Source organism: Ipomoea nil, unplaced genomic scaffold, assembly GCF_001879475.1.
Source record: "Ipomoea nil cultivar Tokyo-kokei standard unplaced genomic scaffold, Asagao_1.1 scaffold1932, whole genome shotgun sequence".
Classification (NCBI taxonomy): domain Eukaryota; kingdom Viridiplantae; phylum Streptophyta; class Magnoliopsida; order Solanales; family Convolvulaceae; genus Ipomoea; species Ipomoea nil.
Genome location: NW_017618360.1, coordinates 1299971 through 1317686, shown reverse-complemented (window position 1 = coordinate 1317686; position 17716 = coordinate 1299971). Strand labels below are relative to the sequence as shown.

General features: G+C 35.3%; 2 protein-coding genes and 1 pseudogene across 2 annotated transcripts; all 3 read left to right on the top strand.

Moving 5' to 3' along the window:
- The first annotated feature begins 937 nt into the window (after window positions 1-937).
- On the top strand, window positions 938-5640 carry LOC109193878 (annotated as a pseudogene).
- A 530-nt stretch (window positions 5641-6170) lies between these two features.
- LOC109146550 (polypyrimidine tract-binding protein homolog 2) lies at window positions 6171-10520 on the top strand. The gene is made up of 11 exons (XM_019294214.1): window positions 6171-6367; window positions 6854-7058; window positions 7166-7375; window positions 7869-7931; window positions 8032-8105; window positions 8725-8817; window positions 8974-9031; window positions 9351-9455; window positions 9555-9636; window positions 9761-9873; window positions 9967-10520. Exons 2-11 carry the CDS (start codon window positions 6873-6875, stop codon window positions 10297-10299), a joined length of 1317 nt encoding a protein of 438 aa, XP_019149759.1. The 5' UTR covers window positions 6171-6367; window positions 6854-6872; the 3' UTR covers window positions 10300-10520.
- Window positions 10521-11398: 878 nt separating this feature from the next.
- LOC109194052 (ATP-dependent zinc metalloprotease FTSH 11, chloroplastic/mitochondrial) lies at window positions 11399-17560 on the top strand. Its single transcript, XM_019344906.1, has 17 exons — window positions 11399-12265; window positions 12653-12806; window positions 13043-13135; window positions 13366-13451; window positions 13600-13720; window positions 13804-13923; window positions 14122-14172; window positions 14433-14494; window positions 14622-14679; window positions 14838-14963; window positions 15040-15120; window positions 15361-15490; window positions 15611-15759; window positions 16053-16334; window positions 16482-16571; window positions 16652-16705; window positions 16986-17560. The coding sequence occupies exons 1-17, from the start codon at window positions 11670-11672 to the stop codon at window positions 17139-17141; spliced, it is 2409 nt and encodes an 802-aa protein (XP_019200451.1). The 5' UTR covers window positions 11399-11669; the 3' UTR covers window positions 17142-17560.
- The last annotated feature ends 156 nt before the right edge of the window (window positions 17561-17716 follow it).

Below are 17716 nucleotides of genomic sequence, written 5' to 3'. Positions count from 1 at the left end.
AGGTGAGGTAAAAAGGTTTCGTGAGGGCATCGATGACTCTCGATAAGAGTGAGGCAGTGAGTAGATGCACATAGTATAGGGTTTCGAGAAGTTGAAATGAGGTGAGATGGAAAGATTTTGCGAATCGTTTGTTTTTTGTTTTGTTCTTTTTTTTTTTTTTTTCTGTTGACTTGCGCTCCGCTTGAAAAAAACTCGCTTTTTGATCGTTCGTTGCCTCGCCGAAAAAGCGTGCTCAAACGCGTGTTTTCTCAAGATGTTGGATGTTGCTCCTTGCCCAAGCAAGGCGATATGCCGTCGCTCGCGTCACTTTTAACAAGTTTATGTGTGTGTGTGGATTAATTTGAGCAATCCATATATGATGATCAATGACTAAAAAATGACGTGATCAATTTTATAAACATTATTATAATGAAATCAACTTGGAAATTTCATGCATCTATTTCTTTAACATAACAAAACTTATTAGACCAAATAAGTTATTTTTGCAAACTAGCACCAGTAACCAACTACACATGAGATACTACCAAAAAAACAAAAACAAAAAAAAAAAACAAAAACAAAAAAAACAAACAAACAAAAACTGACAAACAATGAAGACAAAGACAATGAAAAACATATCCAAAAGCGAATTAACAAAAGTTAGAGTAATTTCAACGAACATTAGTATATAGTACCTACTACCATACCAACTACAATAAGTATTTAGATAATTGTTTTTAGAAAATTGCAAATTAAACATTAATTTTAATGTCAACTATAATGAACATCTCCTATATAATAGTGCAATTGATATATTTTGAATTACTTATTTAAATACAAACATTGGACATTAAACCAGTCGTGCAATGCACATGTAAAACTACTATATACATATATGCATTGATATCCAAATGGTATATAAATTCTAAGCCTCTATTGCCTTGCCCAAGAGCGGCAAATGAGGTAAATTGTGAGTTGTTTGTCAGTCCCCATTCCTCAAGTTTATACCCTTGTCTAGATATTTTGTGTACAAAAGAGTCTATATATCGTTTATCAATCAATGTTTTCAACCCCCTAAATTCGCACTCCACACTACCGCGCGCTAGAATAAGACTTTAAAGTGATTGGTCGAATAAACTGAGAATTTGAAACGATTAATTTTATGATAGCCAAAGGTCATACCAACAAGAACGATAGTAACATTGTTTGAGATGTATGGACAATCATTTTGACCATGTAAGATTGATTTATGAAACCCGAGTATGAGGTGTGGCTATTAAACTCCCCACGAGTATTTTTCGACCTTCGTTGGGGTCGAGGTAGATATGACCAGATCAGATGTGTTCGGGAAGTGGTCCCCTCAATCCTAGACGTGAATCCTGAGCACACAAGGGGTATACGAGCTGAGGGTATTCCCCATCACTTATATTAATCATAAATTTTAGTATACAATACTTTTCGAAAGTATTTCAGTTTATTTGCGTACTTATAATTTATTATTATATTAATAACTAACAAATATTTATTTCATTTATAACTATGCAAATTAAAATGAAAGAAGTGTACCATAAAGGCATTAGATGACCAATAAACTTGTTAAATTTAAAGTTTTATGATTATTAAAGGAATAATAGGCCACCGAACTACACACTAAACTGCAATCGTTATGCTATGGACCTGTGTCCAACATATATTATGGACACGGTAACAGTGCCGTTAGTGGCACTGTTATCTTCAACAATTTTTTTTTTTAAATTTCAGACCGCTTCGTTATATGAACATATGTTCATAATTTTATTACTATATGTTCATAATTGTAAGTTCATAATGTCAGAGTTCTGTGTTCATAATTCCATAACTGTACATTCATACTTCCATAAATGTACATTCATAATTCCGTAATTGTACATTCATAACTCAATAACTATAAATTTATAATTTTCGAAGCTCTATGTTCACAAATTTAGAGCTCTATGTTCATAATTGTAAGTTCATAATGTCAGAGCTCTATGTTCATACTTCCATAACTATGCATTCATAATTCCATAACTGTACATTCATAATTTTCGAAGCTCTATGTTCACAATTTTAGAGCTCTATGTTCACAATTTTAGAGCTCTATGTTCATAATTTTAGAGCTCTATGTTCATAATTGTAAGTTCATAATTCCATAACTGTACATTCATAATTCCACAAACGAATAACGCCGTTAACAGCGAGACAAAATCAACTTCTTTTTTTTTTTTAACTGGAATGTTGTCGTTTTGGACTCGTGTCCACAACATAATTTGCGTAATTAAGTCACTAAACTCAAAAACATGCTATTAGGCCCCTAAACTAATTAATTTCATATAATTAGTATAATTTTTACAAGTTTTTTCAGATTTCGAACATGTCACCCTATTTTTTAAAATAATTATTTAAAATTAATTATTTAAAATTTGTTTTAAAAAAATGTTGTCGCATCTCCGGCGATGGAGACTTCTTCGTCTCTGGATGACCGAAGCCACGGAGGCCTTTTTAATTTTTTTTAAATAATTATTTAATTTTTTAAATTTTGGGTGACATGTTAGAAATTTGAAAATTTTGTAAATTAGATTAATCACATAAAATTGATTAGTTTAGAGATTTAATTACATAGTAGTATTGTCTCGTGCGATGCACGGATTAAATATTAAAGATTTGTTTGTAATGTTAAAATAGGTAAAAATATTTGTAATAATGGTATTTGAAGTACAGAAGAAGAAAACATGAACCACAATTTAATTGTTTAAAATTACATTTTTATTAAGTATATGACAAAATAATTATGATATTGTATTTACAATATTTAATTTAATAATTGAAAATAGTATGATACAAAAAGTTACTATTATTAATCGCAACTAGCGGTATACATATTTGATCTTGAGTATGTCTAGTATGCTACCCATGCGATGCAAAGAATGAATATTGGACAATATTATAATAATATTATTTCTTAAAAAATACATAACCTAATATCAACATAGTTGCAATTCATATATATATATATATATATATATATATATATATATATATATATATATATATATATATATATATATTACAATAATAACAATAATACTAACACTAATAATAATAATAAAAGAAAAATAATAATAATAATAATAATAATAATAATAATAATAATAATAATCCTTTATCCTTTATTATATAATAAAGTTATATGGTTTGAGAAATAATTAATGTTACAATTAATGCCACAACATCCTTTATTATAAAAAAAAATAATAAAAAAAAAAGCACTACATTTAAAAAATAAAATAGCTATATATTATATATAATCATATAAAAAATATTTTTTTGAAAAATAAAATAGCTATATATTATATAATCATATAAAAAATATGTACAATTAGAGTTTAAATTTACACATACAAAATTTGAAATTTGCTTTCCAAATGTAATTATCTTAGTTATTATTCGTATTATGAAAATTATAATATAGATGAAATACAATTAAGAATAAATCAATGTAATTATGTAAATTCTCTCTATAAGTTTATTTGAATATGCACATAATTAGAGATTATATTAACCATACAAAATTTTAATTTTAATTTTAATTGTAATTTTGTATTCTATAAAAATAATAAATACTTGACCAATGGAAGCTCAAAAATATTATTATATTAAATAATTTAAAATATTTTAGTTTTTCTATTTTTTATTTATATTTATAATAACATAATTTTTTCCCGTGCATCGCGCGGGTAAATTACTAATTAATAATAATAATAATAATATAAAGTAATAAGTATATATATATATATATATATACATACATATATATATATATATATATATATATATATATATATATATATATATATAACCATTAATATCAATATTTAATTTTCTTAAGACCATATGACTTTATTATAATTAAAATTTTTTAAATTTAATGATCTAATTATATTTTGATATATAATTGAAGAGTTAATTCCAACAATGGTCCTCCGACTATATTGATTTTCCACAATTAGTCCTTGACTTTGAATTTGGACAATTTAGACACTTAACTTTCGAATTCTTTCCAATGTTGGTCCTTCCGTCAAATGAAAGTTAAATGAACGTTAAATTAAGGGGCAAAGTAGACATTTCAATTGCTTAGGGTATAATTCCATCAAAATAGCAAAATTCCTAAATCCCTTCTGTTTAGGCTTCGTTCTTCGACCAAAGCGCAGGAATATCTCGACGGCAACTATGGTTCCACCCGTTCGGATGCGGAAAGTTCTCGTTGGACCAGAATTTGGCTAAGAACGTCGACGGATACATCATTGGGACAAGGACTGAAAAATGACTTGGCTGAGGACAAGGACTGAAGAACGTTTGGCTAAGAACGTCGCCGGAGATCGTTTTGAATCTTGTGGTTACGAGAACCTACTTTGTTGAACCGTAGATTGCCAATAATCTGTCAACGAGAAGGCTCATTTCAAAGTCCTTGTTTGTTTCTATTTGGTGATGTCAAGAATGGTTATTGTCTACTGGATGTCTCCTTGAATCAATGGCACAAATTAGACACAGAAATACTCAGAGGGAGGTTTATGTTCTCTATTGCCGGTGTCCGAGATGATGTATACATCGTCGGAGGTTGCACTAGTCTTTCTAACTTTGGCAAGGTTGGCAAGAGCTTTATAAGACACACAAAAGTGTGCTGGTGTTTAGCCCTTTAACAAAATCATTGCATATAAAGCAGCATCCATGAAATATGCAAGATCATCACCTATACTTGGAATTTATGAGGTCATCTCTGATTATCTAATTATCAAGAACCAACAAATTCGTTTAGAAAGACAGAGGAATTGGTAGTTCATCCGATGTTTATGAAGATCCTCACAGGCTTTCGGTCAGACTTGCATTCAGACACTCCCTTGATGAAAATGAATTCTCTTTCTTGCCAGTATGAAGTCATACAAGTTCATCATACAAAAAAGCGGCCACTCCAATAAAGATAACAGACGGTTTATATTGATTGCCATAGACAGTCTTGGATGCATGTTGGGATGAGCCTTTAGATTCAGGGGAAATTTATGATTATGTATCAAATAAATGGACAGAAATCCAGATGTTGCCTGTTGAGTTTGGTATTGCTTGTTCAGGTGTACGTCTTTTGCAACAGGATGTTTTATGTTTACTCGGAAACAGATAAGCTTGCTGCATTTGACATAGAAAGGGGGTTACTGGATTGGAATCCACATTACCCCTCCTCCCTGGGTTCATGAGTACAACCCTCGACTTATTTCCTGCAACGACCGGCTGTTAATGCTTTCAGTCTCCTGGTGCGAGGGGGATGATGATCAAACAGGCAGGAGAAACAAAGCGGTAAGGAAGTTATGGGAGCTTGATCTTAGGTATCACACTTGAATTGAAGTTTCCACTAATCACGACGCCCCCATGGATTAGTACGCTGCATTTGTCTCGGATAAAACCATGATATTTGGAGTGGATCGGAAATGTTCAAAATATTTGGACAGGTTCTTGACTTCCTGACAGTTAGTTTGTAATAACGTATCTGATGGCGAAATAAACTGGAGGCATATCTCAAGGAATAATGTGGCTCATTAGCTTGATGCAACATCATGCATGACAAAGTCGGCGGTAGTTCTACACTTGTGAATTAGGAACGTAACCTTCGGATCATTTCACGATATTTGAAACCTAACCCACCCCACCGGGGCTCATGATATGTGCTCGTGGTTTCATGTTTTTATCCGTTGGCGGTGACAAACTGAGATTTCTTCCGGCGGCGACCTCCGGTGAAGGCAGCAACCAGAAGACCCACAATTTATAATTTTTTGAACTAATTAAAGAGGGAATATACACTCAATACGCGAAAGGACGTTTTTACCCCTCAAATTGATGTCCACTTAACCTTCATCTAACGGAAGGACTAACATTGGAAAGAATTTGATAGTCAAGGGTCTAAATTGTCCAAATTAAAAGTCGAGGACCAATTATAGAAAATCAACATAGTCGGAGGACCATTGCTGGAATTAACTCTATAATTGAATGACCTATTTAATCCTTATTCCATTATTAAACAATTACTCGACCAATTTGAAGTACAATTTTTCCTCCGTTGTATGGAAAAGGGAAAAGAAAAGTAAAAAAGAAAATAAGTGTCTTTAGGCCGTGGCGGATGCTAAGATACGCCACCCAGTCAGCCACGCGAGATCTATCTCAATTCTCAACTTGCTAACCTACGTAGGGTGCTTCCTTACGCACTTCCCCACCCAAAATTCTCATCTTCTCGCGGCGATTCGAGCTGAGGAAAATCTGTCCCGGCGGTTCCCTCTCTGCAACCCTACTTTATCAGAACTTCCACATTCTCTTTGCCACTAACGTAATTTCTTCTTTTTTATTTTACTTCGATTGATAATCGTGATGATGGAATCAGTTTGTGTTACTAGCGATTGTAATTGCATAGATTTACCTCTGTTTTCCTGGAAAGCGGCTTGGACTTCTTCTCCCTCGTGGTTTAGTTTTAGTTTTATTTGATTTTTGAATGTTTTCAGATAAGTCTTGTGTATGGCAATGAACCAATGAACTTTTTGCAATAATTTGGAGACTTCTCGTTATAAGTAATGTTATAGGATATGGATGGATGTGGATATAGATCTCGTTGCCTTGATTGTTAACAACCTTGATAGTCCTCAAGGGTGATTTTGATCATATTTATTCGATTTTGCAAGCCTGTTTTGGGGCATCAAGAGAAAGATATTTATACTATGTTGTATTGTTCTGGCATTTTAATGTTCAAACTGGGATTACTGAGTGTTTATTCAAATGAGATGAATATATTTCTGACTTTTGCTGTTTTTCTATTTAGGTTGGGTCTGTGGTACAGAATGTCATCTGTGTCTAGCCAGCCTCAGTTCCGATACACACAGCCCCCATCCAAGGTTCTCCATTTAAGAAATTTACCTTGGGAGTGTTCAGAGGAGGAACTAATTGAATTGGGGAAGCCATTTGGTAAAGTTGTCAACACAAAGTGTAATGTTGGGGCAAATAGAAACCAAGCATTTATAGAATTTGTGAGTTCACTTTTTTCTTTTTCTTCTCCTGCTCCATCTGTACACAGTAGAACTTTATTCTTTATATTATATTGATATTCTTGTTTTGTGTATCTTGATGTTTGTAGGCAGAACTGAACCAAGCTATTGCCATGATATCTTATTATGCTTCTTCATCAGAGCCTGCTCAAGTACGAGGAAAAACTGTCTACCTACAATATTCCAATAGGCAAGAAATAGTCAACAATAAAACTACTGCAGATGTTGCTGGAAATGTACTGTTGGTGACAATTGAGGGAAATGATGCACGCCTTGTTAGCATTGATGTTTTGCACTTGGTAATTAATTATGCATTTTCCTTGTGTGTTCATGGTCTGAAGTAAAATGCTTTCAGTAGAATAAACCTATCCATAGTTTGGTGCTTAGACTGTAGTACGTCAAGTTCTCTTTGGCATCATTTGACATAAATGCAAATGGATCAGCAGGCCCCATGTCAAGGGAAAACTTCAATGGCAGCTTATTGCATCGAGAGAAAGAAAACACGTGTGTTTGTCTCCTTTCTCTTTTGCTTACCACTGGCTCTTCCTTCCATACTTATCCTCTTCTAACTATCCTAATTCCTGACTTTCCTGGAGTGTGGAAACTCAACTTCGTTTTAACATGTGTAATGTGTGTGGGTGTTGGAATTCCCTCCCTAGTACTAGTAGCATAACTAAGCCACCAAGTGTGTAACTAGTATTCAGTAGCATTAAACATTTGTTTGTATGTTAGCTACATTCTTATTTCTTGCAGATCTTAAGATCTGTTTAATTGATATTTTATTTTCTTCAGGTGTTTTCAGCTTTTGGGTTTGTTCATAAAATTACTACCTTTGAAAAGACAGCTGGATTTCAGGTGTGCATATTTTAGGAGAATTGTTCTGTTAGTTGTTGATTTATCTTTCCCTGCTTGTATATTTCAATTGTTAATAATCACTGGGACCTTTTCTCATTAGGCTCTGGTGCAATTTTCTGATGCTGTAACTGCTACTTCTGCAAAGGATGCTCTTGATGGAAGAAGCATTCCAAGGTGATGTTGGATTTATATTTCGGCTTGGGATGTAGCCCAACTGTTATGGAACATTATCTGTAGATGTGCTGCAATTTCATTGGGGCTGGACATCTTTCAAGAGCCTTTTTAAGAATCAGCTTAAGGGGTATATGCATGCTCCTCACCCCATTCATCTCTCATTTATGTTCATTTCACATCTCCCCAATCTCATATTCTTTTCAATTTTGGTGTGCTGGTCAACAGCCATTTGCTGCAATTTGAACTTAGCTTAGGACAGTTGACTTTAAGGGCTAATGCATCAGTATAAGTAGGGACTTGCAGCTTTTTATTTATGAGGAGCTGATTAGTGTTAATCTATGTGGGTCGGAAGAGGTCCTTGCTTAGACATGCTCCACAAATGCAGCTCAAAGTGGTTGATAGCTGGCTGATTTAATGTATTTTAGTTAAATGATACATCTCCTTTGTTGTTGTTGTTGTTATTATTATTATTATTTAAATCAATGAGGTATAGTACGTGTTGCATTTGCATATTAATGTTTGGCCTTGTGAACATCCGGGATAAATTTTTAGAATTGGTGATTTCAAACGTTTGATGTGCCTGAATTGGACTGACTTTATCACTTTTGCTTTGTATCAGCTATTTAATTCCAGAACTTGGACCATGTTCACTTAGAATTACATATTCTGCACACACTGATTTGACTGTGAAGTTTCAGAGCCATCGCAGCAGGTAGACTTGTTTATGCTTTCTCATTTTTGTTGCATGTGGTTGTGAAGCAAGTGCTACATTAACCCTTTGCTGTTTTTGTTTTTGTTATTTTATTTTAATTTAGCTATTTTTTCTTTTGCTATAGCCTTCATCTTGATCATAATTATTTTTCTTCAGGGACTACACCAATCCTCTCCTTCCTGTTGCTCCCTCGGCTATAGATGCAAACTCTCAGGTAAATGTTCTATGATACATGAAGTGGTGAGATAGAGATAGTTGTGTAGTATGAATAATTTGGCTAATTTTTTTCATCATTTTGTGTGGATGATGCATTATGAGAATGTGAGATGTAGATATTTGTCATTTTGTATAAACCCTGATGCCTTGTAAGTTTCGTGGGGTGTTACTGAATTTTCTGAAATTATTCACTGATGTGAATCACCAGATCTTTTCCGATGGTTATATTTGATAGGCCATTGATCACTTTCCTTGTTTGAGAGTTGTTACCCTAGCTTTGTAATTTTGATCTCATTACTTCATCACTGTTATTACAGTTCAGCGTGGGATTAGATGGAAAGAAATTAGAGCCTGAGAGTAATGTTCTTCTTGCTTCTATCGAGAACATGCAATATGCAGTAACCTTAGATGTCTTGCATACGGTAAACACTACATTATGCATCAAGCTTTTAGAAATTCTCCAAAAAACGAACTTCCTAGATATTTAATGCTCTCTTCTTTTCTTCATGAGTGGTGTTCAGGTTTTTGCAGCTTTTGGGCCTGTCCTAAAGATTGCCATGTTTGATAAGAATGGGGGTCTACAGGCTTTAATCCAATATCCTGGTAAGATTAGTCAGATTTTTAGTATTAATGTTTTTGGTCTTGTTCCTCTTTTCAATATTTTTGCGGGGAGTTTGGTTTTGAATAACTTAAAAGTCGAGATAAACATAAAAACATGGGTTTGCAGATGTTCAGACAGCTGTTGTTGCAAAGGAAGCCCTGGAAGGACACAGCATTTATGAAGGAGGTTATTGCAAACTTCATATTACTTACTCTCGACACACTGATCTCAGTATAAAGGTAACTTTTGACTCGATTAATGATTTGAGTGAGTTGTAATTGAGCTTAATCCCTTACGGATTTTCATATGAATGATTAAATATTTGATTTCAGGTGAACAATGACCGAAGCAGAGATTACACAATTCCAAATGCCCCCATGTTGAATGCTCAACCATCAAATTTGGGGCAACAACCGCCTCCTTCGGTGGGAGGTCCTGGCGGTCATCCATACAACGGGAATCAGTATGGTCACGCTCCAGCCCTCGATGGTCATGCAGCACCTCAGCCTTCAGGCTCGTGGAACTCGGGCAATGTCGGAGGACCTCCACCTATGGGCATGCAGATGCATAATTCTCCATACATGCCGTCTGCAAGCGGTCCCCAAGGGTATAACCAAAGCGGGCCACCACACTCGGCTAACATGCCTCCATATCAGCCGCGATAGCTTTGTTTGAAATAACAACACTTCTAAAAGACTAATAGGCCATTTTCACTGCAAACTGCTTCTTACTTTGGTTTGTGGCCTTGTGGTTTTCGGATTTTTATGTAAGCTCTGAGCATTTTGCAATCGGGTGGTTTCTTCTTCACTTATCATAGGTTCACTCCACCTTAAATTGCTATGAAGAACTCTTATCATTCAGAAATTTGACTTGGCATTAATTGTATAGTTAGTAGTATTGTTCGATTGTTTGTTCACGTTGGAAGCCTGTCTGATTAAAGAATATGGTCTAAAGGTCTTTCTTTAAGACTAAACAAAACAGTTAATAATACTATTTTGCAAATTTCCCAAATAGTATGCAATATTACTATTAGCCATTCTAATTTGATACCCCTTCTCATATCGCCCCGCTAGGGATGTCAACGGGGCGGGGTGGCGGCGGGAGACATACCCCCATCCCGCATCTGACTTTCTTTCCATTCTCAGTTTCCGTTTCCATCTCCGCCTGAGAAGGGAAAAATTCCCCCATCTCTATTCTCACGGGGATTATTCGGGGACATGGAATTCCCATCCGGTTAATAATTTATAAAAAAATTCTGTTAATAATTTATTAAAAAATTAAAAATTAAATATTAAAAAATATTTAAATAAATAATGCATATATATTCATTCCTAACTTAAAGTAGTATAAAATATTTTACAATTAAACATGTTATTTAAATATATATTTCATAAGCATGACATACAATGACAAGAATGCTTTTAAAATTATATGTATTATATACAAAGTAATACATATGTGTGTGTTTGTGGCCACACACACACACACACATATATATATATATATATATATATCGGGGACGGGACGGGGAGAGTACTCGATCCCCGATCCCTTATTTCTATCTTCATCCTGTTTCTGTTAGGGTGAAAATTCAAATTCTCCATCAAGTGTGAGTACAATTGACATCTCTACGCCCCATCGTATTTAGTATTAAAACTTGATTTTGTGGGATTCAAAAACTAATTGTTACTTCCTAAAGGCTAAAGAAGTTAAGAAGATAAGGTTCCATATTTTGTTTCTCCCCCGTAACCCCGTTCCGTCAAAATGATCAAACACACCAAAAATCCCAAAATTTTGTGGCCAACACTCTCACACGCTTCCCCTCTCTCTCTGCTCTGCAGAAGTGCAAAGTGCAAACTGAGAAGGGGGAAGGGAGCGAGCAAGGAATCTGATTACTGTGTTCTGACTTGTTCGCTCGGCAAGGGCAACACATAGAGAGAGAGAGAATCTGTCTCTCCTTTCTCTTTTATTCTTTTTTTTTTTTTTTCCCGTCGATTCCAATCTAATCCAATCCCAAATCCGCCATTGAAATCCAATGACTGCGACTGCCCTGCAAGCTTCCCTTATATTCAAGCCTTTATCTCTATCGTCTTCTTTCTCCTCCTCTTCTTCTTCCTCTTCCAAGCGCCGCCTCGGACTTTCTGTGAGGCCTCGGGTTTCCCGCCACCTTAGATTGACTTTCAGCTGCGCATTCCGTCCTGACAATGTGAATTCGTCTCCCGACTCTTCCTTATCCAATACCAGTGATTTGATTTCTGATACTAGTTCTGAGAGGCCGGAAAATACTGGATTAGTACTTGAAGATGAGAGTTCCGGCCAAACTACGAACAAATTTGAGTCGGACGAGGCGGTGGGGAGTAGCGGAGCTGGGGAAGTGGAAGGAGAGGTCAAATCTGAGGGTTTGGTGGGAAATGTGGACGTGAAGAGTAGGCTGCCGATCGTGGCGTTCTTAATGGGATTGTTTGCGAGGTTTAAGAAAGGGTTCCAGAGGCTTCTCAAGTCCGATTTGTTTAAATGGCTGTTATTCTGGAAACAGGAGAAGCGGCTGGAGCTGTTGACTGCAGAAGCTGATGCTAACCCCAATGATGCGGCTAAGGAGAGTGCTTTGTTGGTTGAGCTCAATAAGCACAGGTTAGACACTTCAGCCTCTTCTTCACTCCTGCCTTATTGCATTAACTTTAGTAATCCAATCCGGATGAATAACCAAGAAAGGAATAGAAGGCGAAATTTGCATTCAGGAGCTGCATATGGCAGAGATGATTAATAATTTGCTATTCCAGCAAAATCAAGAGAAAACAATAGGTTTAAGTTCCAAATATGCTACAAAGGTTTTGGAGAGGGCTATGCCATTGTGCCATTAATTATTATTCCTTGCGTGATTCTTAATATAAATCATAGAACTGGTTAAAGAATTAATTGTTTCAAGCTATCCATTTCCATTATACCAAGTTAAGCCTGAAAGACCATGTTTAATTTTGCTAAAGAAAAGTATTTTAAAATTTTGCTTACTTCGTCTAGCCCTGAGTTAGTCATCAAGCGCTTTGAGGAAAGGACTCATGCAGTAGACAGTAGAGGAGTTGCAGAATATCTCCGAGCCCTTGTGGTCACTAATGCTATTGCTGAGTATGTACCTGATGAGGATTCTGGAAAGCCTTCAACTCTACCTTTGTTGGTGGGTACTTGTTCAACTGTTGCTTTTTATGTGGATGCTTTAGTAGTGCAATTAGCATTGTTATAGAATTTTCAAAAATGTTTCACTTGGAGCCAGTTTTTTGGATTCTATATTATGTCAATTATGCTATAATCAATTCTCCAAAACACATCTCCAGTTTTCAAAGCAAATTTCAGAGTCAGACTCCAGAACTGCGATTTATGTTCTCATCTTATTCAATGATAATTAACATGCAGTTACAAGAGTTGAAACAGCGTGCTTCAGGGAACCTGGATGAGCCCTTCATGAACCCTGGTGTATCTAAGAAGCAGCCATTACATGTTGTCATGGTAAGATATAGTGAGATAATGAGATGTGGCCTAAATGTCAAAGATTTTCCTTTTAAGTCCACACACACTAATCAATATCAAAACATAAAGCAACTAATTTATTCTGGTTTTAGATTTTTTTTTTTTTTTTAATGTCATTAGTCTTTCTTTTTTCTAATTACCTATGCAGTTGAAGAAATTTCAGTGCATTCTTATGATTGTATAGCTCAGAAAATGTGTTTTCTGATCAGGTTGATCGTGATGCATCAAATACACCAGGTTTTGTTCAAGAGGTTATCAACACTATGGTATTCATAGCTTGTGTTGGTTTTATATGGTAATCATTTTCTTCACTCTAACTGCTTATAATTGGCATAGATGATAAGGATCACCCATGAAATTATTGTGATGTCCATTCTCCTTTGCTTTTTGCATTACATTTGTAACCCCTTAGTCATTGCTAACGAGAACTTCTATCTTTATAGGTTTATGAGTACTACTGCTCATAAATATGCTGGTAGCTTAGGTGGTATTGGTGCTCCAGGGGTTGGTTCAAGCTCATCTTACTCCCCAAAAGAGTTGAATAAAGAAATAATGCCTGAAAAGGTATGTTCTCCTGGCTAAGCTGCTAAGAGATTTTACTGGCTATATTTGATCCTAAGTACCATATCCATTTGTGCTTTATGCAGAATGTCAAAACATTCAAAGATGTCAAAGGTTGTGACGATGCTAAACAAGAGCTTGAGGAGGTTGTCGAATACCTTAAAAATCCCACTAAATTCACCAGGCTTGGGGGAAAGTTGCCCAAGGTTATACTTTTCATGTTCAATTATTATTATTATTGTTATTATTATTATTATTATTAATTATTATTATTATTATTATTATTATTATTATTATTATTATTATTTTGCATATTTTATTTTAGCAATCCAGACACTTGCACTGTATGAAGAGAACAGCTAAATAAACAAGTCACTCAATTGTGTATAAATTTTTCTTTTCAGGGCATTCTGTTGACTGGAGCACCAGGAACAGGAAAGACTTTACTTGCGAAGGTAAGATTTTTACGTTACTATGATTGATTTTTGACTTACTTGATTACCTTTATGGTCACATCATACATCGTGGCAGGCTATGATGCACTAGTTATTGGACTGTTTATTTTTAATTTACATAATTATTTTCTCCGTATGATTTATTTTCTGACTTTCATGGGTGTCATAGTTGAAAGTTTGTGACAGTAAACTATCTGTTATGATTTGGATGTAATATTGCATTCCGCTGCTGATTGTGCTTGATGCATCTTGCTTTGAAGGCTATTGCTGGAGAAGCGGGGGTACCATTCTTTTATAAAGCAGGCTCCGAATTTGAAGAAATGTATGTTAATTTCTCTCCCTCAGGAATTTGAGGAAAAGATGCAATATTGTTTTATAAGCCTGATTCCCAAAGCGATGAGTTCACTCACTGACTTGTTATACAATAACTGCACTTTTCTGTACTCCAGGTTTGTAGGAGTTGGTGCTCGGCGTGTAAGATCCTTGTTTCAAGCAGCTAAGAAGAAGGTTTGCTCAGTTTGACTGCTCCATCTATTTCTTGTGTCTTTAAAATATGTATCTGTATAATGAGTCTGTTTTTGTGCTGAATTATTTGAAAGTAATTGTGATATGCTTCTAAAATGCCATTTCTTTCTCACTTCTCATATTCGCGACTGCCTTTTCAGGCTCCTTGCATCATATTCATTGATGAAATTGATGCTATTGGGTCAACTCGAAAGCAATGGGAGGGTCATACAAAGAAAACACTGCATCAACTACTAGTTGAAATGGATGGTTTTGAGCAGAATGAGGTACATAAATATGTGATGCGAACTGCTTCCCCATCTGAATCTGTAATTCAAAGTGCTTTCTATCATTTTTGTACAGGGTATTATTTTGATGGCTGCAACGAACTTGCCAGATATACTTGACCCAGCTTTAACAAGGCCGGGTAGGTTTGATAGACATGTAAGTGTTTTTACTTTTGTTTTGTTTAGCAGCTTATTTTGTTAATGATCAGTCTTATACTAGTTTTATCTTTACACTTAGTATGGCATTTGCCTCACTCTGCCATGGAGAACTTGCCTCTACTTATGTCAAATGCACACGCAATAATAATTATATATACATGTTAATGTTGATACTATATTTTGGCTGCATGATATTCTCTTTATAAGAATTTATCATTAATTCAAATGCTTTTTCTAGATTGTTGTTCCTAATCCAGATGTGCGTGGTCGTCAAGAAATACTGGAGCTCTATTTGCAGGACAAACCAGTTGGTACCGATGTCAATGCAAATGCTATTGCTCGTGGAACACCAGGGTTCAATGGGGCAGGTACAAATCTGCTTTGATTTTTATTTTTCGAGTTAGCTCACCTTTAACTTTGGGGAACAATCATATTTTAAAAATATTATTGGCTTAAACTTGGCTTTGGAAAACTGCATCCCCGAACAGATCTTGCAAACCTGGTTAATATTGCTGCTATTAAGGCTGCTGTTGAAGGGGCTGATAAGTTAACTGCAGCACAGCTGGAGTTTGCAAAAGACAGGATAATAATGGGCACTGAAAGGAGGACAATGTTCCTAACGGAAGAGTCAAAGAAGGTGTGCACTCTATGCAAACTCTGCTTTTGTTTTGACCAAGATAAAGATTGAATTATGCACTTGTTCAATACACATTCCAAAGGTCAATTTATCATTTAGTGAAAATGTTCACGTATGATTGCTAGAATTTTTAATTATTACCCTTTAAGCTGCGACTTACAATGTTTTCCACATGTTTGTGTTGGTGCACATTTGCTGCATTGTTGACTATTGCATTTCTTGTATGCTGTAATGTGGCTTAGCTTTGAAATTCTTGCTCCACAAACAGCATGGTGATGTTTGATTCTTTTCAGCTGACTGCATATCATGAGAGTGGACACGCAATTGTTGCCTTGAATACTGAAGGTGCACACCCAATCCATAAGGCAACAATAATGCCACGTGGATCTGCCTTGGGAATGGTTACACAGCTCCCTTCAAATGACGAGACTTCTATCAGCAAAAAACAGTTGTTAGCACGCCTTGATGTATGTATGGGAGGAAGAGCCGCAGAGGAGCTTGTCTTTGGTCAAGACCATGTAACAACTGGAGCTAGTAGTGATCTTCACACTGCTACTGAATTGGCCCAATACATGGTACCATTTCTTTGCTAAGCATAGACACTTAAAAAGGAAAGGGCTGGCGGTGACATATTAACTATGAAATGATAATCTCCATTCTATCTTTTGTTGGTTGTTATGATTGCCTTTTGCCTATTATGTAACAGTGTAATTCTTGACTAGGTATCGAATTGTGGGATGAGTGACACAATTGGACCAATTCATATCAAAGAGCGGCCAAGTGCGGAATTGCAATCACGCATTGATGCCGAAGTATGTTCATTTGGATCTTAAGTTGTTCTGGTGCAATGAATCGCCTCTTACTAGTGACAACTTATTTCTTGGTTGTGCAGGTGGTTAAACTCCTCAGAGAAGCTTATGATCGAGTAAAGAACCTGCTAAAGAAGGTTAGTGTTATGATCACATATATGATATAAAAAATTAAAAGCTGCACCTCCCTGCTGGTTTAAGGTTAATTCTGAATTTGTTCAGAAAACAGCATACTGGGCAAAGTTCTAATAATCCATTAACACAATAGCTAGATTATTAGGTCATGTGACTGGCTTGTGAGCTGCCATCAGCAAACAAATATCGCATAGCAGGGATGAAATCTAGGGACAATTACGATTTAAATCATGTATTGTGTATAACTTGTGTCTAACTTCCTGTCGATGTATTTCCTTCCAGCATGAGTTGGCATTACATACTCTGGCCAATGCACTTATCGAGTACGAGACATTAAGCGCAGAAGAAATCAAGCGCATTCTTCATCCCTATCGTGAAGGTAGGCTCTCTGAACAACAGAGGCAGCAACAACAACAGGAGGAACTCGCATTGGTTTAGGTTTGGCTCCAACTGTCTCAATTTGAATCCACATGATGTTGGATCTTCTCAGCTGCCAGGGGGGCTCCGCGCAGTGCAACGAGGCAAATACACTAATTATTTTCAATTATATAATATATATATATTTTCTCAATTAATTTTATTTTCTTCTTTTGTAACATTATTCATAACAGTGGTAGTCCCTTGGCAAGCAATATCTTCAAGTAGAAGACAGTACAGATCTCTTAGCACTTAGTATTTTGCTCCATTTACAGCACCCTTATGGGTTAAATTTTGGAATTGTAGTTTGGAAAGTAATCCATGAAAGCCTATAATTCTAGCTTTGATGATGATTATTATCGCTTTCTAATGGAATGTGGCTTCAACTCCCTTTTCTATAAAGGGAAGAAGATACATATATGTTTATCTTTCTTATTTTACCTTGTCATACTTAAATTTGATATTTTTGTATTTATAAGTGTTTTGGTGCAGTTTCTAAATATATACGGAGTAATATTTATACACTAACATTAAATTAAATTATAAATAACTTAATTAGACACAAAAAATGAGATAGATAACTTAGACACCTAAAA

Excerpts from the sequence above, each read along its gene's own strand:
- LOC109146550 (XM_019294214.1), top strand. The coding sequence starts at position 6,873 with ATGTCATCTGTGTCTAGCCAGCCTCAGTTCCGATACACACAGCCCCCA. Across the intron at positions 8,818-8,973 it reads TTTCAGAGCCATCGCAGCAG|GGACTACACCAATCCTCTCC; the intron begins GTAGACTTGTTT and ends ATTTTTCTTCAG. Across the intron at positions 9,456-9,554 it reads CCTTAGATGTCTTGCATACG|GTTTTTGCAGCTTTTGGGCC; the intron begins GTAAACACTACA and ends AGTGGTGTTCAG.
- LOC109194052 (XM_019344906.1), top strand. The coding sequence starts at position 11,670 with ATGACTGCGACTGCCCTGCAAGCTTCCCTTATATTCAAGCCTTTATCT. Across the intron at positions 13,924-14,121 it reads TTGGGGGAAAGTTGCCCAAG|GGCATTCTGTTGACTGGAGC; the intron begins GTTATACTTTTC and ends TTTTCTTTTCAG. Across the intron at positions 16,706-16,985 it reads TAAAGAACCTGCTAAAGAAG|CATGAGTTGGCATTACATAC; the intron begins GTTAGTGTTATG and ends ATTTCCTTCCAG.